Source organism: Toxotes jaculatrix, chromosome 22 (genome assembly GCF_017976425.1).
Source record: "Toxotes jaculatrix isolate fToxJac2 chromosome 22, fToxJac2.pri, whole genome shotgun sequence".
NCBI classification, from domain to species: domain Eukaryota; kingdom Metazoa; phylum Chordata; class Actinopteri; family Toxotidae; genus Toxotes; species Toxotes jaculatrix.
Genome location: NC_054415.1, coordinates 2828825 through 2855000, shown reverse-complemented (window position 1 = coordinate 2855000; position 26176 = coordinate 2828825). Strand labels below are relative to the sequence as shown.

Here is a 26176-nt window from a genome sequence, read left to right as displayed (position 1 = left end):
TTTGTTTGTTTAATTTTCTGTCTTGTCTTGTTAATTGAACCCAGAAAACACCATTTTGGCATTTTGAGTAGTTGAGAGTCATGTCAGACAAAAATATGTTGTTGCTGTCCAGGGAAAAACATTCAGGGAGGTTTAGAGTTTAGAGATTTAGAGGTTTTCAGATAATCTCAAAGTTGAGAAAATTCTCCTACTTATAAATACACAACTGCAAAGACTCCTCAAGCAGCTACTTTGTCAGAAATACAACAGAAGAGCAAAAATCCTGTGTTTTGCCAGTTGGATGCAAAGTATTTTTGCCGATTTTAAGCCTTTATTGTTGAAACATTTCAAGAAGCAAACAGGGCAAAGAGATACAACATTGTCCCCTGGCTGGACTTGAATCAGGGATGCTGCTTTTCATGGTGGACACCGTAACCATTAAAAAGCAGTGGGAAATTTTGTGTTTGCATTACAGCAGTAACTTAATGCTGCTTTGTTGCGTCTGCAGGGACTGAACAGTAAACAGTGAGGCTGTTATCAAAAAGATAAAATTAAAAACAGTAACACTACATTATACACTGCATCACTCCCTGTGTTATCTCTCGTGTGTGGGAAGACTATTTGAATCCAGTGTGGGAATGATGGACGTTGCCACTAACAATAAAAATGACGATACAGAGAGGTAATTGCAGAATATAAATAAATATACCAACCATAATCAGTTACCAAAACAGGGTTTGATTTAGCGATTACAAGTGAACTGAATAAGAAGACTGGTTTTTGAGGTAGTGCTATTTTTGGAGTACAGCCATCGGCAGTTTCTGTTCCTGTTCAGACCCATGTGGACTTCAGGTGATGGTTTTAACCACAGTGGACCTCAGGATGCAGTCAGTCAGATTCTATCTGTGGCTTGTTATCTCCTAGTTCTGAGTGCCAGTTAGCATGCTATAAGCTACCAAAGGACTTTTTTTCCCCCAGATAAAAAGAGGATTGTATTTGTTTTCGTCCCCAGAATAAAACAAAATGTCACTATGTTCTTTGTTTCATACAGTTGTGGTTGACGGTTTGTTGTGTGTTTTTCCTGCTTATGAAATGTGAAAAATGACAGCAGTGCCATGAGACGCTGAGGCCCTCCTGGCTGCTGTCTTATAAAGTCTGTGTGAGTTTTTGATTGTGGTTTTTGTGTGTGTGTGTGTTTATGTGTGGTGATCAGCCTTTATCTATCACACTCCATCACCTGAGGCACTGAGAGAAGGCCTGTAGAGACACAGGCACGTCCTCTGTATGTTATCTGTCTCACAAACACACATATGCACACACTAGTACACACTCCGTGCATGCTGTGTCACCAGCGGCAACGAACAAGCCTTTCACACTGACCCACATAGAGGGAGAGAGCGAAGGAGAGAATAAAAGGAGGTAGAGAAATTGGGATGAGATATAAAGAAAGGGGAAGATTGAAAGGAGACAGATAAAGAAACAGAAGTGGAGCAACAGAAGACTAGATTGAAGGTTTGTTAGATTGTGCCGAGTGAAGGACATGCTGACAGAGTCTGCCAGTAACTGAAATGTCCTCAACAGTCAACTTTAGTGTTTGAGCTTCAGTAATTTTTCAAGCAAAAAATAGTGTAATGTTCCAAATGTCCTCTGATTCCAGTCTGTCAAATGAGAGAATTTCCTGCTTTTATTTGTCAAATATCATTAGAAACTAAATATTTTTGGGTATTTGGACAAAAACAGTCACACACAGTCAGTAGATTAATTGATAATGAAAATAATAAATTACTGATTACAGCCTTAACCTAGAGAAGACATTTAAATCTTCTGGAAAGGAGTTTGTAAGTTTTTTTCCTGCACTCCATCAGCATTAAATGGCTAAAAAAAAATATTCTTGGCCTTTAAATCTCAGTGTAACTGGGCTGCACAGACATTTAGCTAAATGCTCCTTTTAATAGAACTGATAAATGTGTGTGTGCACGTGCATTTGCAAGCATGAGCTCATGTACTTGTGTGTCTGCATGTGTTTCTCAGGTTGCCCTTGCCAGGTTATCTCTTACGTAATGTTTCCAAAAATAGAGCAGATTCACCTGTAAGGGAATGAAGGGGGAAAGGAAGAGAGAAAAGGGAGGAACAAAAGGATGGATGTAGGGGAGAAAGAGAGAGCGTTTTATCCCTCTGTTGAAACAGATAATGGCCCTTTTAGGGCAATTTGAGGTGCCTTCATTTATCAGGTTTTAGGTAGGCTAAGTTATTTTATCTACAATGACTTTCTCAATTGAGTTTATGTAAATGTATGATGCTTATGATACACAGATGCTTATAGTTCTGTTGTTTGCACTTTGCTTATTGTCTTTATCAAAAAGAAGCAGAAGAAGAGGAAGGTTGAGTACGTATGTGAGGTGTAGTGGATCCAGTGTCATAGCTCATTGGACACCACTGCTCTCACACTCACACACACTCTCTACTGTTTCCTGTAAGAAACTTCCATTGACTATATTCATTTTCTGTTAACATAAAAACTCAGCTTTGGCAGAAGTCTGACCTTTAACTGGACTTAATCTCATGCAAAATCTTACCCTGTGCTACCCGTTACCGTAACTCATACCTGAATCAAAAAACACACTCACGTACGCACACATTGTTACACAGGACAGAGCTCAGATGTCTGGTGTCAGGTCTCCGTTGCCTGTCACGTTGATTGGCATAATTACCTGACCTGTACTGAGAGCGCGTAGGGAAATTACTGCTGGATGATTCAGACTGTGCTGGAATGTGTTTTTACCTTGGTCGAGTGGAATATTAGCAATAGAATTAGTGAGAGAACCTTTGAGAATAACAATGATAAATGTCGGAGCCAGTGGACGGGGAGGAAGGAGTGGGAGGGTGAAAAGAGTGCGTTGGTTTCACCGGCTTCTTGGCTACAGGTGAGTGAAGCTGCTGAGCAGCTGCCATGTTAAGTTCCGCCAGTAGCTGTATCTGCACAGGGATCATAATCAGTGCAACTGGTCATATTATGGCTTTTCCTGTTAACCAGTGCTGAAACAAATCAATTCTTGAGATGTTTCTTGTCATCACCCACTGTACATGTCAGGCTGAAGTTGAATGGCTGTGACCGCTTTGTTCTTTTCAAGGTTGTTAGTGACTTTTTGGTGTGGAGCGAGGTGTGACTCATAACATAAAAGTGCAGCAGTGTTGTGAAAAATGAACCTTCTTGACTCAAACCATAACTGAAGCCAGTGTAGGCTACTTTTTGTACAGCCAACGGTAACGAATAAATGAAAATACCTAAACCAGAGGTGATGGAAGACTAAGAAAACTCACAAATATTCACATTTGAGGATCTGGAAGGAGCAAATTTACCCTCACCATCAGTAAATCTGGAATAAAACCAAACTTCCCTCATGTAAAATACATTAGACTTGTGAACTCATTAATTCACTTTCACTTTGCTTTCAAAGATGATTACAAAACCAGTCATGCATGTAGTATACATGTGCATAGTCATTATAATGTTGTTCAGCTTCTGAATGTGGACTCTGTTCTTGAGGGAAAAACAAAACCTTCAGATTTTAAAGTTGAACAAAGGCTTTGCTTTTACACAAAAACTGGCTTAACACCAAACCCACACTGGTGCAGTTGTGTCTCTTTTGTCAACCAACTTCTCCCACATAATCACGTCTTCTGCTCCACGAATCAGAAGATGTTCAGTTCGATTCCTCCCACCTGCAGCTGCCTTTTTTATTTTTGTGGCTATTACTTTTGTTCTCACTTTACCATTAATCATTAACGGTGATGCACAGCCACGAGGAGCCTGGCTGAAAACGTGGGGATTTTCAGAAACTGGTTAAACGGCTGCAGCGGTGGTGTAGAGAAAATTACGCCAGTGTAGGCTTGATTGCCATCTGCTGTACCACCCACCACGAGAAGCCTATTTTCTTCCCACCTTAATCACCTGAATAGTAGTGAACTACGCAAACAGTTCCTACTGTAGTAACTGTTGACCCCTCCATGGTTACGGAGGATCTGTATTTAGAAAACAGTTGAAGAATTACAGAGATTACATCATACTCGGTGTGTAGGCTGTGAAATGAAGACGGTATGTGCAGTGTGTGTGTGTGTGTGTGTGTGTGTGTGTGTCCACGATACAGTCATCCCACATAGGGTGATGAGGTTTCTGTCGAAGTGACTGCATTTACTGTAAAGTTGCTGAAACACACACGCGCGCACACAGAGCAGATTCTCCACCAATATAATTACTGGATGAGCCGCCGATGCTCCCGCTGTGCCGTCGTTATAGCAACGCCGACAACCCACCTCTGCAGGAGGAAGAGGACGAGGAGGAGGAGGAGGAAAATAAGGAGAGGAGGCAAAGGGGAGGATGAAAAAAGAGAACAGAGGATGACAGGAGAGTGAGGGAGGAGAGGAGGAGGAGCAGCAAACCAGTGGGAGAAGAAAAGAGGAGACGGAGTGGAGGAAGAGGAGGAGGTGGAGAATAGAAGAAGAGAGTGGAGGAGGAAAAGGAGAGCGATTAGTTCCAGAAGAAAAGAAAGGGAGACGGTGAAGGGGAAAGGGCCAGATACAGAGAACAGCAAAGAGAGGGAGGAAGAGAGAGGCAGCTTTACACTGTAGAGACAGAGAGAGTAGGTGGTGTTAGAACAGGGAGCAGAGAGCAGCTGCATTCAATCCACTATTCAGGGTTCATCTGTTCAGCAGAGGCTTTAACATGCTGAGTGTCTGTGTCTCTGTCCACTAACATTTCTCTCACCTGTCCTGTTTAAATGTAACACTAGCTGCGGACACACCTCTTAGTTCAAAATCTAAAAAAAACGTTGGTCATACGATATATTTTAACCTCAGTCGTCGTCCATTATTTTAACTGTGCTTGACTTTAATTTTAGATCTGCAACAATTAATCAGTTAAGTTAAGGTTTTAATTTGGTATATGTATGTCTGTCTCACGGTATCTCATTTCTCATCCTGTCTCTGCTTGTAAACTTGACATGTGTACATCCTGAGTAAAGCACACATTCTTTGAAAGTGTTTAACATGACAAATTATCACGTGAAAGAGAGAATGACACAGGACTGAGTGTTCATGGTTGATATGGTGTGATTTGTAGTTCTGCTTTGTTTGGCTATCATGCCTATTTATTTAAATGCTTTTAAACAAGATTTATTTTTAGATTGATGGACTTTTGCTGCCTTTTCTGAGAACAAATCTACTTAAAATAACTCTGAGGCTAAGTGTATGTGTGTGTGCGTGCGTGCGTGTGTATGTGTGTGTGTGTGTGCTTGTGCTTGTGCTTCACGCCGATTTTTTTTTTTTGTTTAGATTTTAGGACTGAGCCTTAATGCCTGTGATCCTGTCTGCTTTTAGTAGATTAGGACTCACTCAAATATAATGGTGTCCCGTGACCTCTGAATGAGAGAGTGTGTGTGTGTGTGTGTTTGCATATTTAAGTGTGTATTCACATTTATCTTGTTCTGTGATGAGTGCGTCAAGGACATTTTCGCTGCTGGGTCATTTTAGAAGCTCTGACTTTCCCTCTCTGCCTGTTAGCAACAAAACACACTCAGGTACACACTTTTATGAAAGGATTGTTTCATTATGAGTAAGATGCCACACACACACACACACACACACACACACACACACACACACACACACACACACACACACACACACACACACACACAGTCTATTCATTCATATCTGATCAACCCTAATCAGTTTATAATAATCCTCACCACTCAACATTCAGACATGGCAATGAGCACCAGGGTTACGTGTGTGTGTGTGTGTTTAATGTTCTTAGTCTAGTTGTAGAAATCAGAAATCTTTTTTTTTTTCGTTTTTTTGTTCTTCTTCTTTGCTTTGAGTAGTAATGTTTGAGTGCTGAACTTAATGGCTCATATCTGGGGACGCAGCAAGAGCAAGAAGTCAGTCAATCTTTTATACTCAAGAACACAGTCGTCTGCAGCTAAAAATGAAGGTGAACACACCCAGAATATCCATTTTTGCCACCCAGTGTGTTAGAAATGCTGTTTGCTCACAGCAGTAAGTACTGGGTCAAAGATTAATGAGAAACTAACACAGTTTCACTTCCTTTGTCGTGTAAATTTTCAAAATATGTCAAAAAACATTGCATACACATGTCCTCAAACAGTTTTTACATGTGTTTTTTTTGGCACATTCACTTTCTACCTTTGATTTCACTTCCAAAGAAGTGGTTTCAGTAAAAAAGTGGGTTAGTTCTCAGGCTGTGTGATCGTCTGACTGCTCGCGTTACTTCCCCTAATGCGCTCAGTTTTAGCATGTTGCCGTGTCCTCGCATCTCAGCGGTGAAGGTTACAAGTAAAATGTCACCAGAGCAAAACAAATGAGGACTACAAAAATAACACCGTCATAAAAAAATAAAGTGAAATTATGCTTTAGTCGTTTAAGTATTTCCACTGGACATACATTCTCCAGCATAGATTTATTTATGACTTTGGACTCTGTCTGTGTGTGTGTGGTCTCCTGTTCTATGTGGCATATGTCCAGTCACCATACGTCCTTGCATTTGTGCTGGTGTCACCCACGCAATACTATTTTTATCCCAAGAGTCGTGAGTGTGCGTACATGCATGTGTGTGTGTGTGACTGTGTGTCAAGGTGTGTCATCAGGTTACAGGGTGTGTAAGTGGACTCCTCTTTGTCCTGGTTGATAATTTTAGACAGACGGCCACTGAAACTTTCAACAGGGGGGGTCAGATGCTCTGTGCAACCTTTTCCACTGACAGACAGACAGACACACACACACAACTATTCATTCATTATTATCAAATATGCTGCCTTCAAATTCAGGAATTCAGCTGTTTCTAATGAAAAAACTCTGGAAAAGTTTTAGATAAAAACAAAACTTTTGTAACTTTGGCAATAAAAAACACGTCTTCCTGTAGGAACCCGTTGGCTGATTGAGGGAATTTGTTCTTAGGGCCTTTAAACACCACTTGGCTACTGAAACTCTAGATGGACAGTTAATAGATGAACACATGGACAGATGATGATGTGATGGGTAGAGTGGGTTGATGTGGACGAGGGAGGTGATGAAGGAGGTGATGGTGAAGACTTGGCACGAGGCAAAATTGAAACATAGAGAAACAGATAAACACAGAGACAAGAAAATTTCAGAAAATGGGAAAAGGAAGTGCGACAGGGTGAGAGTCAGAGACTGAAACATGGAGAGGTAGATGACTGCTGACTCATCCTCTGACAGAACGGCTCTGTCGTCGTCTCTCTCTCATCACCCCAAAGTGCTGCTGGCAGTCTCTCCTCCAAGCTGTTCCCAGTTCTCCTCAACCAAATATCTCCAGCTGAACCCTCTCAAATGTGGTCTCACAACATGAATAATTCATTTACATACTAAATTATACTGAAATCTAGTTCTCTCTGTGATTTAGCTGCTCCGTGGTGAGAGAGCTGTGTCACAGATAAACATGACAGTGCTGATTTTTCACACGAGCGGATACTGTATCCTGATGAAGTGAACTGTGTTTTTCAGTGTTTCTTCTCCTTTGTGTTATGTGGGTTTGTAGGAAGGCGATCTCCCGTTCAGGCCTCCAGCATCTCGGTCCACCCCAGCCCTCCCTGCCTCCTGCATCCAACGGCCCCAACAAGGATCTGCGCACCTGCGTGGACTGGACGGTCAGACATGCACATACACTCAATCTTATCTTATCTGAATATGAAGTTATCGTATGAGTGTTTGTTACATCCTGATTTTACCCACGCACACTAATGCATGCAGTTAAAAGAACTGAAATCACGTATATATAAAATCATAAAGGTTCAAACACCACACAAAAAAACCCAGGTTTCCGTTCTGCTCGTTCTGTTTGGCTGAGTCACTGAATGACATTTGGATTTTCATGCCAACAGATTTGTTAGCAGACCGGTTTCAACAGCCGTATGTTTATGTGGAAATGAAAAGCAGCTATTTTCTTTTGGGTTGTTGATCAGTATTAGAAAATGTCTCGATAACTGAGCGTGGAAAGAAAGTTTTATGTGTCAGACCTTTATGGGATATGACTTTTCCAGGGTTTTATTTTGCAGAATTTAATGGATTTCATTTTCGAAATGCCTCTCAAAGCCAAAGAGCCATTTCAAAACGATTTATGTTTTGAGATGTAGCACATTTCCCAATGCTTAGGGAAATGTCAAGATGATATGGAAGGCACTTTGCCAAGTGTCGTGAAACAACTCTGAAAAATAGACAAAGCAAAGCGTTTCCACCTGAAAAAAATCTTCTCTGGCCATTTCAGCTGTGGCACTCCAAACTGATATGTCAAGCAATCTGTGCCCTTGTGATGACAAAAATTAGTCCCTGTACTTCAGTACCTGAACTGAGTTGACTTCAGGAGTTCTGTGAATGACTTTAGATTTTATATCAAAATTTTATATACATTTTTTTTTGGAGAGTCCACAGCAAATTCAGTCATTTTGGTCGACAGTTATCACAAAAACAATGTAAGATCCTGTTGGGGTTGACTTTGTAAAGTTGACTTTGATGGTCTCTGTTTCTGAAACAGGGTGTGCAGAAATGACCGCTGCCAACTTTACCTTGTTTACAATGGTTTTAACGGAAGAAAGGCAGGCTTCTATTTTTATCTGATTCAACATGAAAAGAATGACTGTGACAGAGGGAGGTTTTTGCTTTAGAATAATCAAAGTAGGAGCATTTTCAATTTGAAGCATGCCAGGCTCCGAAAACAAACATGGGACTTTAAGCAGAAAAACAGTTTCCAGAATGCTTCAAACTGAACACTGTGCTAAAAATTCATCCTGTGTAATCAAGAAAAAAAAAAGGATGTCAGTGTGGAAGACTTCAAATCTCAAGTTAAGCTTGGTCAACTCATAATTTCATGGTTTTGGTCTTTTATACTGAACAGTTAACAGGTACTAAATAAATCATGCGTGAGTAATGAATAGTAAATAAAACTTGCTGTGTTATTAATTGGAAGGTGTAAGTAGACAAACTGTTGTCGGCCCACATCTGAGATTCCCCTCTGGCTCTGTCTGCAGGGACACTTCCACCACGTCATCGCTGGCCTTTAGCTCTCTGCATGACACACACACATACACACTGATATATAATCATTGTATTTAATCACTCATTATTATTATAATACTCTAAGGGGCTGATTTACTAAGGCTTTATGGCCCCTTTTAGGCACTAATGAGTCAGATAGTGTTTGTCCATATTCGCTGTGGGGCCACTCCAAGGTTTTACAGGCTAAATTACAGAACAGTGCCATGACTAAGAACTGATTCTTTTGGATTTCTCTCATAGGACTGCAAATGAATACAAATGGCTCTTGAAAGTGATTTACCATCACTGACTTAATACTGCAGCAGAGGCAGCTCTCGCCATGATTTAACATCTGAGAGAAGTGAGAGAAAGCGGGAGAGATTAGAAAAAGATGAGACAGCTTTGGCTCCTCTTATCGCAGTCCAGGGCCTCGTTTCCCAAAAGCATCTTAAGGATGAGATGATCGTAAAATCCATCATGCGAACCCTCTTAAGCTTAAGGACACTTTTAGAAATGACAGTAGATTAACGAGTGACACCTATCAACTTGTAGTAGGCTGAGAGCATCTGAAGCTCCAGAACCTGCAGGACCAACCAAAAACCTATCTTCATTTAAGTTTGTAGTGTTTAGTTATTTTTAAAGGACCAGGATTGTAGGATTTGGTGGCCTCTAGAGGTGAGGCTGCCTGTAGCAACCAACTGAATACCCCCTCCCTCACCGCTCCTTTTATTCTTTATTCAATTATAAATCAACTGCTAAGAACATTTCCTGAAAGCTGTACAGTGAACCTGGTGGCATCCTTTTACTGACTCACACACACAAATACAGCCATACACACTTACATGTTTGTATGCATATACATGTGTGTTATGTAGGTGTGTGTTTGCATTTGAATCAGCCCCTAGTGTTTTGATTAGCACCTTAAATTAATATGCACTGTGAAATTACCCACCTACTCAGCGGCGGCAGTTATGTGCTTGACACACTTGTTGACCGCTTTCACTGCCGAGTGTTTATATGCATATGGTTGCAGTTTAATGCGACTGAAAATAGGCCGAGTGTGAGATGCACGAGGATAATGTGAGTTATTATATCACCATTTCCCTCTCGTTCCGTCTCGTTTGTGTCTCTGCTCTGCAGGAGAACGCCGTGAACGGGGATCACCTGTGGATGGAGACGAGTTGCTCAGGAGAGCTCTGTTATCTCGGAGAGGACACCTGCCTACTAAAGACTGCAGTGAGTGGTGTACACACTGACCACTGTGTGTGTGTGTTTATTTAATGGCTTGTTTTGCTAAGCAGACATGATTTTAATTCCATTAAAATGGAAAGAATTGATGACTTTAGAATCAGAAGCAGGTAATACTTAATGTCTCCAGCTTTTAAAAGCTTGTGAGGCGACGTGGTTGGCTGATCTGCGGTCAGCCATAGTGGGCTGGTCTAAGCACAGGGCAGACGCTGGCCACAAGCCAGACGTTACATAGAGAAGATTATTGCCACAGCACTGCAACAGCTGATTGCAGCAGTGGTAGAATTAGTCTTTTTCTGCTGTTTTTCTGGATTTAACATCAAAAGATAGAATAGGGGGAAAAAAGACTAATTTCTAAAAGCATACAATTTAATACAAGGCTCAGTGTTTTTCACATTGTTTTCCACTGCTCAGTATCTTTTACAAAAGATCAAATGCAAGATATTTGGTAATTTTTCCTTCATGACTCATGAAGACAAATCATGGTCACCTATAGTTCACGGACAGAGCAGGTGGTCTGAGTGTTTTGGAAACAGCGTGTATTGTGCCCTTGTAGCTTTAGACCTCCAGTAATTTAGCGTTATTTTAAACAGGATGCCTCACACTCATTCAGATGAACCGTATCTACAAAGCAGCAGAGGAAATTACCTGGAAAGTGAACTTTCAAGATGCATTAAGCACGAGCGGCCAGAGCCGTGTAGAAATCATATTTAGATTACAGGTGTTATGGACCTTCTCTCCACTCTCATACATCCTCCAAGGAACTGCAGAACTTGGAAGGTAGAGCTGAGAAATAACCTTTAAAGCTGACAACAATATAATAACATATCCGTACATTTCCACCGATGGTCTGCAATTACAGTGAGTGAACAAGACCATGGTGAGGCTGCTGCCAGGTAGATGGAGCTGCAGCACAAATAAATTCTCTCTGTCATGAATTTAATTAGATAAATACTCCGTTGTTGTTGTGTGCTTGTGGCTACTTAAAAGGACAACCGGGCCTCAGTGGAATCTGAGTTTGCTTTCATAAGTCATGGTTGACATGACAAAGCACATTCCTGCCTGTTCTCAGCTAGATATGGCTGATTTAGTCTTAGTCATCAAGGAAAACCCTGGCAAGTCTGAAGGCTGCAGCTGAGCCTTTAAACTCAGCGCTGAAAATAATGTAAGACTCATGCTGTAGAAAATTCTATCTGTCACCTCTGTTTACACATTCTCACAGTATTTCACAGGGAGGCTCTCAAGATAGCTACAGAGACAGACAAAAGTGTCGGCAGATTATTTTGCAGGAACCTTTCTTGCTTGTCTACTTGCACTGCAAAATGGTAAAATCAATGACAAAGGGAACAATACAGCTCTGCTGCAACACAGTAAAGCTTGTTAATCATTTACTGTATAACAATGGAGAAATTAGAATAAATTGTAATTAAATAATCCATCTTGCCCTCTTTTGCCCTGCAATTTCAGTATTACTTATTTCTATTATCAAACATTTTTCTCTTAAATTCCTCATTGTGTGGGTCTGTTGCCAGCAAAAGCCTTTTTCATAAACTCAGTTAAAAATCTCTGGCTGAAGGAATATCAGATAATTAAAGATGGCACAGCTCAATACGACTGTAGGAAGAAGACCTCAAATGCAATTTTCAATAATCAGTTCTCACTGAACTGTATCCACAGCAACATTTTTCTTTATACAAACTCACCCACAGCCGGTGTGGTCTGTAAGATAACTCCGTGAGAACAGCTCACACAGCCAATAGTGGTCAACCTGCAATTATCAGTCAGTCATGTGACCCCCACCTCGCAGGTCATAGTCACCGAGAGGCTCTTTTGTTTTGTATGTCTTTATTTGTTGTTTATGAATTGTGGCACCTTCCAGTTTTTATACAGAGTAATTCCAAGTTCACAATAAAGAAACTTAAGTAATTACAGTAATGCAACACAAAAATATATTTATTGTCTTTTGCATTTGGCCACACGTTCTCATCAACATCTACAGCGTGAGAACATTCAGAGCCATTAACCAGTGAGATGTGAGAGTAAAATACTGTTTGTTTTTGTTTGTTGTTTTCTTTTAATGTGAGAGAAGCCCTGTGCCATTAAGTGTTGCTCACTGTGACAGTAAAAGAGCGAACCCAGTGACCACTCCATTATCAGCTGTCACATTACCTCCTATAATGAATAGCAGTCTGTTGTAAGAGCAAGGGCAGCGGGGCAAAATTATTTATTGAAGGCGAACAGCACTTTGGCATCTTGAGTGTTTGCCTATTATTTTTTTATTGCCAGTTACACTGTGTGATAAATGAGTGAGACCATCTCCGGGCTATCAATTCAACTTTTTCTTCCACCACTGATTTATAGTTTTAGTTTTCAGTTGTAAAAATAATATGCTTCATCAACCTCAGCTGTACTTTTTGTTTGGTGCTAGTTGTTGCATGTTAGCAGCTTTGTGTTATCATTCAGCTCAAAGCATCTCTTAGCCTGGCAGAGCTGCTAACAGTAACTTAAAAAGACATAATAAATATTCAAAACTGGTTTTCTGAATCTTGCAGTTGCTGTTAGTCACTGATCAGTGTTTAACACTGGAGAAGTTTGCTCTAATGCTTTCAGAAGCACCATTAATGTTAATTTGATGCCAGCATAATTCCTTTTCTTCATTTTGAGTCATGTCTGGTGAAGAAAAATAAGTGAAACTATAAAATGTCAAGGTGTCCCTTTTCATGCCTGGAGTGGCACTGTGCTGTTAATGCTGCTGATAAAAGACTACGAACGCTTTTTAAACTGAATGGGAAGAGAAGGGAAACGTTTGGGCACACTGAGCAGATTTCACTGTGTATTTGTGCATCTTCTCAGATTCTAACAGAGTGTGCATATCATCAGTGTGCATCTTCACACGGCTTGTGTTTGTTGTGCGCATGTTTTAGTGTGTTTATGTGCCTCACTACCTTCTGTGCTGTGTGTCTGTTTTCTCCTTTAAGAAGTCGGCCCCCAGGAGGAAATGTGCAGCCTGTAAGATCGTTGTTCACACTGGCTGCATAGAGCAGCTAGAGAAGGTATGACACACACACACACACACACACACACACAGACACTTGATACACTATCACTGTTGAAGAGAATTTAATTTATAAAACACATTTTTCATCCTTCAGGTCAGACAGATATTTGTAACAATTGAGTTTCCTGCTACGTTGTTCCTGTTCAGCTGAAACACGTTTAGGCTTGACTGAGTGCAGGCAGCTTAGTTAGATTCAGTGTGGGTAATATACACCACACTATTTCAGCTTTACTGCTTTACAGAGTCAGAAAGCAGAAGCTACAAGTGGTGAAATAGAGAAAAAGGGATTTGAGGACTGAAGCCAAACCGTCTGACAGATATATCATCTGTAAAAGCTTCATTTTAAGACTTTTATGCTCATTATTAATCACTGTCACAGGCCCAACATGAAACATGAAACAAACATTTGACTTAATGAGCTAGTTTTATAAACTGATCTATAATTACACACATTTAAATATGTTCTTTGAAGGAATTTCACTAGAGTCAGAAGAGAGACGGTGGTTACTGCTTCTCTGATAGTTTGGCATTTAGAATTTAGCAGGACTAGTTTATCTGGTGCTCCTTTTTCTCTTCGTTATGATTTAAGGTTTAGCTTTTCTATTATTTATGTGTGGATAAAAAAAACCCCAATCATGAAGCTTTTGAAACATTTTGAAGCATCAGAATAGATTTTTCGATCCTAAGAGGCAGCCTATCTCGTTGAGGCAATCTCACCAGCTACCCTTAACTTCTGTTTCATAGTTCCTATGAATTTTCCATTTTGTTTTTTCCATGTGGTTATATACTGCCATGGTACTAATGTTATTTGATATTTTGTACCTCAGTTCAGTGTTTATTTTTTTTCTTGTCTCTGCCTAGATTAACTTCCGATGTAAGCCAACCTTCAGAGAGGGAGGATCTCGATGCCTCAGAGATGTAAGTGTGTGTGTGTCTGTGGTTGCGTAAACGTGTCTGTGACTAAATGTGAGAGAAGAGGAATTATTGTGTGTTACATTTACACTGTGAGAGAGAGAAAACATGAGAAACATGAGTGCGTTTGGCATTTTTTCCCTCTGACAGCAGAACATACTGAGACATCACTGGGTTCACAGACGGAGACAGGAAGGCAAATGTAGACAATGTGGAAAGGTAAGTACACGCACACACACACACACGCGCACACACACACAATAATGTGCAGTTATTAGTGCTCCTGCAGACTACCTCAGGGTTATTTCTGTCTGCTTTTGTAGAGCTTTCAACAGAAGTTCTTCCACAGTAAAGAAATCATCGCCATCAGTTGTTCTTGGTGCAAACAGGCAGTAAGTACCTCATCCTCTGTTGCTCAGATGTAAAACTTGTCTTTGATGAGATGATTAATAAAGAGGATAAATAATAACAAGGATTGTTTTGTTGCAGTTCCACAACAAGGTGACGTGTTTCATGCTGCACCAGATTGAGGAGCCATGTTCACTGGGGGCCCACGCTGGAGTCATAGTACCACCCTCCTGGATCATCAAAGTTAGGAAACCACAGGTGTATACACACATACACATACACACACACACTCCCATTACAGAGCTCCCTCACCAGTCAGTCCACTGGTTGATAAAGTTCACTGGCTGTCACTTGGTGACATGAATGAGAGATGACTTGGTGGATCTAAATATAAAACTCTAAAAGAAGGCCTGTGTCAAAAACTGTGTGTGTGTGTGTGAGAGAGAGAGAGAGAGAGAGAGAGAGAGAGAGAGAGAGAAGCTTGTTTTAATATATTGGTTGGATCTGAAATGCAGAAGCCTGCTATACTTGTGGGGTCCAAGAGCATTTTGGTCCCCACAAAGCCGTTGTACCTCAGGGCTGTTTGATGGATAAGGCCTGGTTTTAGGGTTCATGTCAGATTCAGGTTTAGGTTAGGATAGGGCTAAGGGCCATAATACAGGGAATGTATTATGTCAATGACAGGTCCCCACAAATGCAGTAAAACAAGGATGTGTGTGTGTGTATGTGTGTGATTTTGGCTATGATGTGATTTGAGCTGACACATGTCTGATCTGTCTGAGGGAACTCAGGGTTTGTGTCTCCGTCATTACACAAACACACACACACACACACATACATCCCTCAGTCACATCACATGCTTCGTTGCACTTTTAATTACCATCACAAGGGACATGGTGACAGTGAACTAACCATTGAACTTTGTGTGTGTGTGTGTGTGTGTGTGTGTGTGTGTGTGTGTGTGTGTGTGTGTGTGTGTGTGTGTGTGTGTGTGTGTGTGTGTGTGTGTGTGTGCCCCAGAGCTCACTTAAGAACTCTGCTAGGAGAAAAAAGCGGACATCTTTCAAACGAAGGACAAGCAAGAAGGGACTGGATGTAAGTAACACCCTGACAGAGACAGACAGAGAATATAGATGTACGTCCCTTTTAAGTGTATGTCAAAGGCTCAGATTTGTATTTTCCCCTCACGTGATCAGACTGTTATGTTTTACTTCCTGTTCAAAATGTTTTCACTGACCTTGAAGCTTCTTCTCTTAGCTCTTTGTATTACATACTTATTGTAGATGTGAATTCATTAAATTATTTTTCCACTTTTTGCACATTGTTCTGTCTCTTTCTGTCTCTCTCTGTCTCTTTCTGTAGGAGTCTAAATGGCGTCCGTTCATGTTGAAGCCTCTTCCTTCTCCTCTCATGAAGCCCATCTTGGTTTTTGTCAATCCTAAGAGTGGGGGCAACCAGGTCAGCAAACTTTTGAATCTGTTATCTTCATCTTTGAGACAATGGACACACAGACACACGTTAGCTTTGTTTGAGCTGTATATGTGTCCGTGGGGAAGGTCCTGAACATTGTAAACACTGTGTCTCTTTAGTTACGCCTGCAAATATTTTTTATTGCAGGAAGAGTTTCTCCCTTTTTCTGTGACACTGGATTTAACAACCTTTCTACTGAACACTGTCATAAAAGAGATAACATCATGTGGCATCATGATGATATTATCAGATTTTAATAAATGAAGATCTGTGATTAATTTACTCCTCCATTGTATGGCTCTCAACAGGATGTTGTGGGGTGATTTATTTAAAATGAAATAAAGAGCTTTGTGCCGCAGCTTTTATCGGGCAGTTTGAGCTGGTAGCCGACGTGTGTTATTAAAATTTGCCAGTTACCAGTGACAGAACATTTAATTAGGAAGATGTCAGTTCAAACACGATTAGTTTTATCAGATGAACTGAGTTTACTGAAAAACTTCATCACCATCATTATAATATCATGCTGGATTTGAAAACAGTTAATCTATATTTCTCTCTGTGCAGGGTGCCAAGGTGTTGCAGATGTTCATGTGGATCTTGAACCCACGGCAAGTCTTTGACCTGTCACAGGGCGGCCTGCGAGAGGCGTAAGTATCCTTCACTGAGGAAAGTGTTGGTCTTTTATTTAAAAAAAAAAAATCATGCTCCTCACACGTTCAGATTAAAGTCAGTGTGACATTCTGAGTTTGACAGTTCATGAGTGTGAAACTGTGTTCTCTGCAGCCAGTTAAGTCGTAATTTTCTACTTAAATATTCATTTCTCATCGCACTATTATCACAATCCACTGCTGGGAGAAAAATACTGTGTCTTCTCACTTCAGTTTTAGTCATTATCCTCTTTTATTCATTCAGATACACTGCCCATGGGTTGGGCAATTTTTATGAAACTTGGACCAATTACACCCACTCGACACCAATCAGCACTTCTTTCTGCCAAAGAAGCCTTTTTTATTCTACAACCGAGCCTCTCTCTGCTATGTGCACTTTGTGAATTTTCAGGTTGGAGTTGTATCGGAAAGTGCCAAATCTGAGGATCCTAGCCTGTGGAGGGGACGGGACTGTAAGCCTCTATTCTGTTCTGTTCTTTTTCTGTTATATATACTCTCTCAAAACTTTCATTGTTTTTTTCCAAAGGTGAGAGAGAGAGGGTGTTAGCTAAACAATTATGTAGTGTTTTAGTGATAAATTCCATATGTTCTGTTCTAAATCCTTGTCTCTCTGTAGGTGGGGTGGATCTTGTCTGCTCTAGATGAGCTGCAGATGAACCCCCAGCCTCCGGTCGCTGTTCTTCCTCTGGGAACAGGAAATGACCTCGCCAGGACGCTCAACTGGGGTGGGGTGAGTTCCTAGCCTTGACTTCTGCCGCAGAGTTGACAGAGAGCGACAGGATGTAGCAGCTTCTCCTCCCTGTATTCATTCATTCACAAGTGTCTGTTTTGGCTGTTTAATGACTTTGGGGTCAGATTATTTATCCACACCGTGATTAAAATACTTTAGATCAAAGTGCAGATATCTCTGTGGGGTTATAGCAGCTGGAAAATCATATTAGGATAAATAAAATAATAAAACAATGCTAACACATCCAATGTATAACATGTAAATGAAAAGTAATATATATACAGTATAAATGAAAAATAACATTACCAGAGTATCTAAATGGCCCAGGCAAATAAAATAGAATAAAAATATCTAATAAATATGTGTAAATAAATATTAAATAATTGTAGTAGTTATGCAAAAATATGGACAGATATTGATATGCAGTTAAAATAAATCCAGTATTTACCTCTCTGACACCTGAGGGAGCAAAAACACACCCATATACCAGGAAGACTGCGGGAGCTCACTTCCTGTGCATCTCATCCTGCAGACTCCTGCAGGTTTCTTCCTAAAATAAGGCAAAGTGCTGAAGTATCAAGAATCTGCCCCTTGACAGACACAAACACGCACACACACACACACACACACACACACACACACACACACACACACACACACACACACACACACACACACACACACATTGCATAACTGTACTGCTACATAGAAGAAGAGACCTTTTTACAAGCACCCACATTCTTCCATTAGGCTTTTCTTTAGACCAGTTATGTGGGCTTGATAAAACATCAGATGTCTCTCTACATTAGTCAAAAGTTTAAGTCAAAAACCTGACGTGGAATTTCAGTTATTTTTTATTGCATTTCATTATATTTTCTTATGAATTTATTAAGAAATATTTCAAAATCTCTACAAAAATATGTTATCTACATCATCTGTATTGAATTATTATTATTAACACTATGTGTTGCATTAACTGGCTTTATTTACTCTTCAAGGAACATTTAAGTTAACTTCGACTTGAACCAAGGGCGAGTGAATGACTTTGGCATCTCCAGCAGTACAGAGAGATTCAGATACAGATAGATAGGTGCTTTGAACAATGATGGGGCTGAGTGAATGTTCATATCTACCATGTGTGCAATTAGTGTAATTAGTGTGTCCCTTTTGTCCTCTGCTTCGTTGGGTATTTCTGACTGCAGGATTTTTTATCTACTTTGTCTCTGTTGCTCGTTAGCTTTCCTTTTTTCCTTTCCTCTTCTGTTTTTTTCCTTTAACTGTTCTCTCCCCCTTTTCTTCCCATTTCTCTTTTTCTTTCCTTCCCTCTCATCCCACTGCTACCTTTTCCTTCCTTATCTTTCCTTTCCATCCCCCTACTTTCTTTCCTTTTCCTTTTCCCCTCCATTCTCGTCTCTTACTGTCTCAGTTCTGTTACTAACTGCTGCATCTGCCTGACTTCTTCCCATCTCTCTCAGTGTGAGTGTGAATGTCCTTGTGACTTGCTGTGTGTCAGGGTGTGAGCTCTGTTGTGTGTTTGTATGTGTGTGTGCGTGCCTCAGAGGAGGCCCTGCTGATGAGCGCTACTATCATCAGATTGTTGTCTCCTTGTGTGTATTTGTGTGTCACTTGGTGCAGTTCTTGGTACACTGACTTCCTGACCTGCTGCAGAGGGAGAAAGTAAAAAACTAAGGTGATGGAGGGAAGAGTAGGAAGGGAGAGACACATGGAATGACTGTAGGGAGGCATAAAGTGTGTTTCTGTTTGTGTATATGTACTGTATGTGTGTGTGGCAGGCTCTCAGCTTTCTTTTCTCTTAAAGTAGTTATGGTGTCAGTGAAGCAGCCTCGATGACCACTTACTGTCTGTTCCATTCTTTCTTGTTTTCATTCTGTGTATGTTTCGTACTCTTGTTATCAAGTGGATAAGAGGGAAAGAGAAAGACGATGGTGGTTTGACAGATAGACGACAGATAGTATTAAATTCCCTTTATATATGTATATGGTACATAATTAAAATGATTTGTATTTGTTTCTGTTTCTGTCTCTGCAGGGTTACACAGATGAGCCAGTGTCCAAGGTTTTGTGTCATGTGGAGGACGGCTCAGTGGTGCAGCTGGACCGGTGGAACCTGCTAGTAGAGAAAAGTTCTACCCAGCCAGAGGAGGGCACACAGAAGGTCAGACATCAACCTGGAGTATGAGCTGGCAGATAGGCCGTATGTGTGTGTATGTACTTGGTTTACTACATCTTTGTGGAAATTGAGTTACTACAACCTGCACAGGTTGTAGGTGAATAGTTACAGTCTATGCGGACATGCAGCTGTTTACAGGGACTGTCATGACTCAGGATGATTGGCTGACTCTGGCCAATCTAAAAATGGCATCTACAGGGGTATAGACCGAAAAAAGACTCAGTGGAAGTCGAGTGAACAGTGTGTGGATTCCACTTTATTCACTCTGTCCCTGCCGGGGAGCGAACGCCAGCTAACATCTGTCTGCAGATGTCAGGCTGATGTCTTGTCAGCACAAACTGAGCAGATGAATTAGTGAGCAGACTTTCACTTTCTGTCCTCTGTGTGCTCAGAGTGATCATTAAAGTGGACGTCTGTGCTTAGTTGAACCATCTACAACTGACAGTTCATGTGTAGAGACACCATTTATTTTTTTAAATATGCATAATGATGACGCCCATGTAAGTGGTGCAGGGCTTTTTGTTATTCTCGCTCAGCTGTTTAAAAAAATATAGATGTGTCATCTTTTAGTCGACATTGTATTTGCCAAGGACAATGGTCCACCGTTTTCGTTTGTTAAGTATGGACGAGTTTAAGTTTCTAGGATAAATTCTGAAGAACGTCCTCTCTATTTTCCCTGTGTCCTCAGCTTCCTCTGAATGTGTTCAACAACTACTTCAGCCTCGGCTTCGATGCTCACGTCACCCTTGAGTTCCACGAGTCCAGAGGTTGGTGGAATCTATTTTAATGTTGTTCTTTTATCATTTCACCCTGTATAAACTCTGTTTACATTCCATAAAGTCCTCCTCTTTCCCATTAATGCATCATAGTCCACTGCGTAAAGGAATGATGAGCAGAATAAAATAATATGATAAAGAGGACACGTTCAGATGCACAAATGCGCATTCATGCATGCACAAATGAGTCAGCTTTCCTCTCCCTGTTACTTTACGCCTCTGTGTTTTGTTCTCTCATTTTTAATTCCACTATGATTGCAGCATATTTAATGTATTCTCCTTCTTTTTCTCTGTGTCGGTGATTGTGTCTTTCCAGAGGCCAACCCAGAAAAATTTAACAGTCGCTTCCGAAACAAGATGTTCTATGCAGGAGTGAGTGTCCCTCTTGACTTAGTTCACACTCACACACACCAACACTCACAGACACATACACACTTATGCAACCTAAACTTTTTTCCTTTCCTCTGCTGAGACTGGAGGACATAAAAATCAAACCTAGGAATTGTAGATGAAGGGAAATTAGATAAACAACTAATTGCGTCAGAGAGGAGGTTAGAATAAGGCAGCTTCCTGCTTGTTACAGGGCGTTGTTACTGTTACTGGTCTGATTCAAATGTAAAGCTTTCACACCTAAGTTTAAAATTTAGTGCAGATTTTCTGTGAGGGATGTGAAATGGAAGGAAGAAATGATGTGTGGGAGTTGGAGAGGAAGCATGCAGGGGAGTTATCTCTTTTTAATGAGGGAAATGTAATGAACTGTAATTCTGTTTGATTGGGTCCTTTTCTCTGTTTGTGTGTGTGTGTATGTGTGTGTGTGTGTGTGTGTGTGTGTGTGTGTGTGTGTGTGCGCAGGCTGCGTTCTCAGATTTCCTCCAGAGAAGCTCCAGGGATCTGTCCAAGCACGTCAGAGTGGTGGTGAGTGTTAACACTCTCCCTCAGTCTGTATCGTTTTCCATGTCGACATGTCTGGGCAGCAGGTCGGCCGGGTGATTAAAACGTCCGTCCTTCAACGGTCGCTCGCTCGTTTACCGTCTGCCTTGCTGAAATGTCCTTCAAGACACTCAAGTCCTCTGAGTCTCACAGACGCTGCTGCTCAGTCACTGACTCTGAAAGATAACTCCTTCACTTTTACCCATAAAGGCTAAAAAAGTTCTTCAACAGAAGTAAGTCCTCTGATACACGTGTCTTATTTACATTTTTCTACTCGTCCTTTGTTGCTGCAACAGTTTCTTGGGGGTGTGTGCTAAAGACAGCTGAGTGGGCAGGTCTGAGATGACTGTTCACCTGTATCAATTACTTTCCACCTCCCACATCAAAACAGGTTTAAGACGGAGAGTGAGGGCATTGAAACTGAGAATGAAACGGAGATCTGAGAGTGGAGCTTGAAGTGAATTGTACGAGCAAGTGAAGGATATGAAAGTAAAAATCAGTTGTTTTACACTTTGAAGGCAGAAGAATTAAATAGATCAGTACGCACTTTGTTACAGGTAGTTTATGGATTATGTTCATTTATGGCATTAAATCGCAGCGTCTTAATTGTTGGGTACTTCTTCAGGTATCACTGAGTATCGCTCAGTTTTGAATCCATGGGCCATGAAGCCCCTTTTGCAGACCGCTGGTCATAAACACAAACGACTCTCTCTCCCTCACGTCTTCACATTCTCTGTCTCCCTCAGTGTGACGGTACGGATCTAACGCCCAAGATCCAGGAGCTGAAATTCCAGTGCATTGTGTTTCTAAACATTCCCAGGTAGGTGAATATACAGAGACAATGATATCGCAGAGTTTAGTTTCACAGTCACAGTTTTTCTTCTCTGTCTCGCAGTATTTTTATTACTGCACAGTTCTACTGAAGAACAAAAACCAAAAAACAAAGGATAGAATAAATCTGAATCTGAGAATTAGAATCAGTAAAAGAAAAACCTTACAAGACATAAATCCAGTTTATACATCAAGACATGAGTCCCACAGTTTGGAAAGTGACTCATTTGTTGAGATTATAGACTGAAACTGAACATCATCAGTATCGGTTTTATCTATTTTAAGCTGCCAATGGGTGGCACTTTCCATCAATAAGCAGCATATTTCAATGGGGTCATTTTCACGGCTAAAAATTCTACTTAATTTTAATTATTCATGGTTTCTCTAGAGTGGAAAAGCCTTTGAAAAAAGCTTTAAGAAAATCATGAGACACCACAGCTCAGACGTTCCTTTATGTGGGTTCATAGCTCCTTTGGACAGAAGGTCACATTCAGGTTTTGTTCTCTGACACTGAAGCCGTTGATTTAAATTGTCCTGCACACCCCGGAGTTACAATATTTCTGTGGCAAAACATTAAAATAATGAAAACAAATTCAGTACCTATGGTCAGAGGAAAATCTCCATCGATGATTCTGACCTGAAAGTGTCTGATATGATGATTATATGTGGGTTTTAAGTATCTTGGTGACTCCTGAGGTACAGTGACATTAAACTAGTTTTGGTGAACCAGATGTTGCAGATTTTTATTTTTTTTAATTTTTTTTAACGTGTCCGTGTGTGTGTGTAGGTACTGTGCTGGCACCATGCCATGGGGAAACACAGGCGACCACCGGGACTTTGAACCCCAGCGCCATGACGACGGCTGCATCGAGGTTATCGGCTTCACCATGGCCTCACTGGTGAGAGAAACGAATATAAGAAAATAATAGTTAATGTGAAAAATGTCAGAACAGGGTCGTGTGATTTAATGCAGTCTTTTAATGCTCTCCTGAGTTGTAAGTCTCCCTCTTGCCCACCAGGCTGCGCTACAGGTCGGCGGTCATGGAGAGAGGCTTCACCAGTGCAGAGAGGTTGTATTAACTACCTTCAAGACTGTACCTGTTCAGGTGAGCACACACACTCAGCATTCAGACTTCACAGGAACAAGGCCTTATTTTTACTGCAGCCCTTCAGACTGCTCCGTTCTAATGATTTAGATGCTTCTGATTGAATCTTACATAGAACTGTAGCCTAATAGCAACTGACCGATAATCACTGACATCCATTATTGCATTGGTATCTTATTGGCACTGATACTGCCTCACCCTGCCTCACCCTGCCTCAGCTCTGTCACTGTATCATGACTGCTCAGCTCACTGGATATAATCAGCCGACATGAAAACCTGCGACATTACATGTTCTGTTTGATTATTGCTTTGCCCTTTTAACGTGTCTTATCTGTGTGTGTGTGTGTGTGTGTGTGTGTGTAGGTGGACGGTGAGCCATGTCGACTGGCTCCATCCACTCTACGCATCTCCCTTCGAAATCAGGCCAACATGGTCCAGAAGAGCAAGAGACGCACCTCCGTGCCCCTGCTCAACGAGTGAGTCATTTGCACAAACACACACACACACACAGACACAGACACACACAGACACAGACAGGGGAACTAGGCCAGCAGTGTTGTAAAAGCCCGGGTTTGCACTGAGTGAGTCATACAATCTGTTTAGTGGGAGTTGACATTCACTCCTCTCAATGTCCCTCGTCTCTCTGCAGCTCGCCAAACCACAATCAGAGGAGGGATATGTCATGTTGTCCACTCAAATTAATCAAAACAAAAGCATCATGGGTATCTCCAATGACACACTGACATGTAATACTGTGTGGTTTTCCCTTCAGCTGAGGAGACGAACACAAGGAGACGTTTATTGATTTCTTTCAGGGACAAAGCAGCAGCGCGGTGTTGTCGCCGCCTGCTGTGTAACAACGTTTATATCTAAAATGTGCGCCTACTAACGCTCCTCCATCCTTGTAGCACTAATAATTCTTTATGTATATCTTTGTGTATATATGTGGGTCTATTTTGAACTGTTTGTTAAAGTGTACAAGCTACAGTGAACGTGTGCATGTGAGGAAGAACAGTAGAGAATAATTATCTGTAGCTGCAGTAACTAGTGTCTTTGCTTGATGTAGTGCTACTGTACACTGTGCTATCAGTGTGTGTCCACTTACCTCTGGGCTTTTCTCCGTCTGTCCCTCCTCCTCTTTTTGTCTCGTTTCCTTTCATCCTCACTTCTTCTTTCCTTCAATACCTCCAATGTCTGTTTATCCCTCGGATTACTTATTATTTTGTTTACATTTGTTTACTTTCTCTCCTCTTTTTCATTTCCTTTGTTTCCTTCTACTCTCCTCCCTCCTTTTTTCCCTTTGTCTCTTCTTCTCTCCTTTGTCCTCTCTCCTCTCCTTGTCTCCTTTCATCTCCTTTCCTTCTCTCCTTCCCTCCTCATCTGGTGCCCTTATTGTCTCCTCATCTTTTTCCTCTTCTACTTCCCTACTTTGATTTCCTTCCTCTCCTTGTCTCCTCCCCTCGCCTTACACCTCCTTCTCTCCTCGTCTTCCCCATCTCCTATCCTCTCTTTCTTTCCTTGTCTGCTCATCTCTTCCTCTTCCTCCTTTTTTCTCCTCTTTTTCTCTCATCTCCTCCTCCTCTCCTCTCTGCCATACATTCCTCCTCTCCTCTGTGTGTGTGTGTGTGTGTGCGGCCGTAGTATTCAGAAGGTGTGTGCAGCTGATCTGCGCCGCCTCTCTGCTCCCCCCGACTCCTTCTCTGTGTAAGTACCTTAGCCCTCTGTCACTGTGTGTGTGTCAGTTTGTGTTTGTGTACCTGTGAATGAATGGCTGTATTTGATTTGATTATACTGATGATATTGAAACCAGTATTTTCAACCACTGACGTGATGGATACGGTTAATGCAGGGCGCCATGACCAAAAATAATTTACGTTGATCATTATCAATAATTATTGATATATAGATTTGAAACCATTAATGAGGAAGGAAACACATTTCGTGGAATTTCAGTATAATTTCAGAAAGTTTAACAGTATTTTAAAAACTCTTAACACAGACACACAATAAGTACGACTTTCAGCATCAGTCTAAACAAATTTGTGTCAGCGTTGTTCAGACTGTTCGAGGCCTATTGTGTGAGTTGTATTGTGTTGAATGTGGGTCTTTGTTGTGTTTGTATGTCGTAAGTGGACTGAGTGACTGAGTGACAGAGAGAGGGTGTATGGCGGCATGCTGCAGCCTTTCTACGTCTCAGTGTGCTTCTGCCTCTTGTTTTGATGTTTTTCCAACTGTAGTCCTTTTACCTTTAACTTCACCCTGAGCTGTGCTCTTATTTATACCTGCACCAGTCCTCGGCTCTCACTTGATGTCCATGCCCTTCCTCAGAAAAGCTGTTTTCGTGTTAAACATCATGTTAATGTATCGTACTTTGATTTGACAACCCTTCTGTTCCTTTGCAGGTAAGGTGTTAAGCTTTTGAGTTTTTGAGGCTGGGTAGATGGGTGATTTTGCCAACAGCTGCTGTGTGACCAACAGTGTTTTTCTCGTTGTCCTTTCCGCTTATCGCCCACCATGTTTTTGACATCGGTATTCTACTTTCATCAACCTCCATCCTCACTGAAGGCAAAATTGCCCACAAACACTGACTTTATAATGTCGGCCCACCTCAAACTCGAACATAGAATCAGGGTCATGTTGCAGGAGGACAGCAGAGCTCTTTATCTTCTACTTTATGCCACTGGAGGGATTGTGTACTACTTTTTACCTCCAGTTATCAGAAATGTCAGAATTTTAAACTTGAGCTCAGTTAAAACAGTTCTCAGCTGTAACTGGAAGAGAAATGAAACGAGAGAGATGAGGAATTAAATGTTATGTTGCAGCAGCTCAGATTTGGTTTGTGACGTGTGTGTGTCTATGCG

General features: G+C 41.1%; 1 protein-coding gene across 4 annotated transcripts in view; it reads left to right on the top strand.

Moving 5' to 3' along the window:
- dgki (diacylglycerol kinase, iota) overlaps window positions 1–26176 on the top strand; it is a 53637-nt gene that overhangs the window by 19260 nt on the left and 8201 nt on the right. For 2 of the 4 annotated variants that reach the window (XM_041030205.1, XM_041030202.1), the window contains exons 2-21: window positions 7556–7664; window positions 10189–10284; window positions 13275–13349; window positions 14216–14272; window positions 14417–14485; window positions 14590–14658; window positions 14756–14872; window positions 15635–15709; window positions 15977–16072; window positions 16649–16731; window positions 17144–17204; window positions 17369–17482; window positions 19532–19657; window positions 20361–20439; window positions 20765–20820; window positions 21301–21363; window positions 22125–22198; window positions 22997–23108; window positions 23229–23315; window positions 23679–23791. In XM_041030205.1, coding sequence (XP_040886139.1) covers window positions 7556–7664; window positions 10189–10284; window positions 13275–13349; window positions 14216–14272; window positions 14417–14485; window positions 14590–14658; window positions 14756–14872; window positions 15635–15709; window positions 15977–16072; window positions 16649–16731; window positions 17144–17204; window positions 17369–17482; window positions 19532–19657; window positions 20361–20439; window positions 20765–20820; window positions 21301–21363; window positions 22125–22198; window positions 22997–23108; window positions 23229–23315; window positions 23679–23791 — 1731 coding nt within the window. The remainder of the gene's footprint in view (window positions 1–7555; window positions 7665–10188; window positions 10285–13274; window positions 13350–14215; window positions 14273–14416; window positions 14486–14589; window positions 14659–14755; window positions 14873–15634; window positions 15710–15976; window positions 16073–16648; window positions 16732–17143; window positions 17205–17368; window positions 17483–19531; window positions 19658–20360; window positions 20440–20764; window positions 20821–21300; window positions 21364–22124; window positions 22199–22996; window positions 23109–23228; window positions 23316–23678; window positions 23792–26176) is intronic. The other 2 variants (XM_041030203.1, XM_041030204.1) reach the window with 2 other exon arrangements.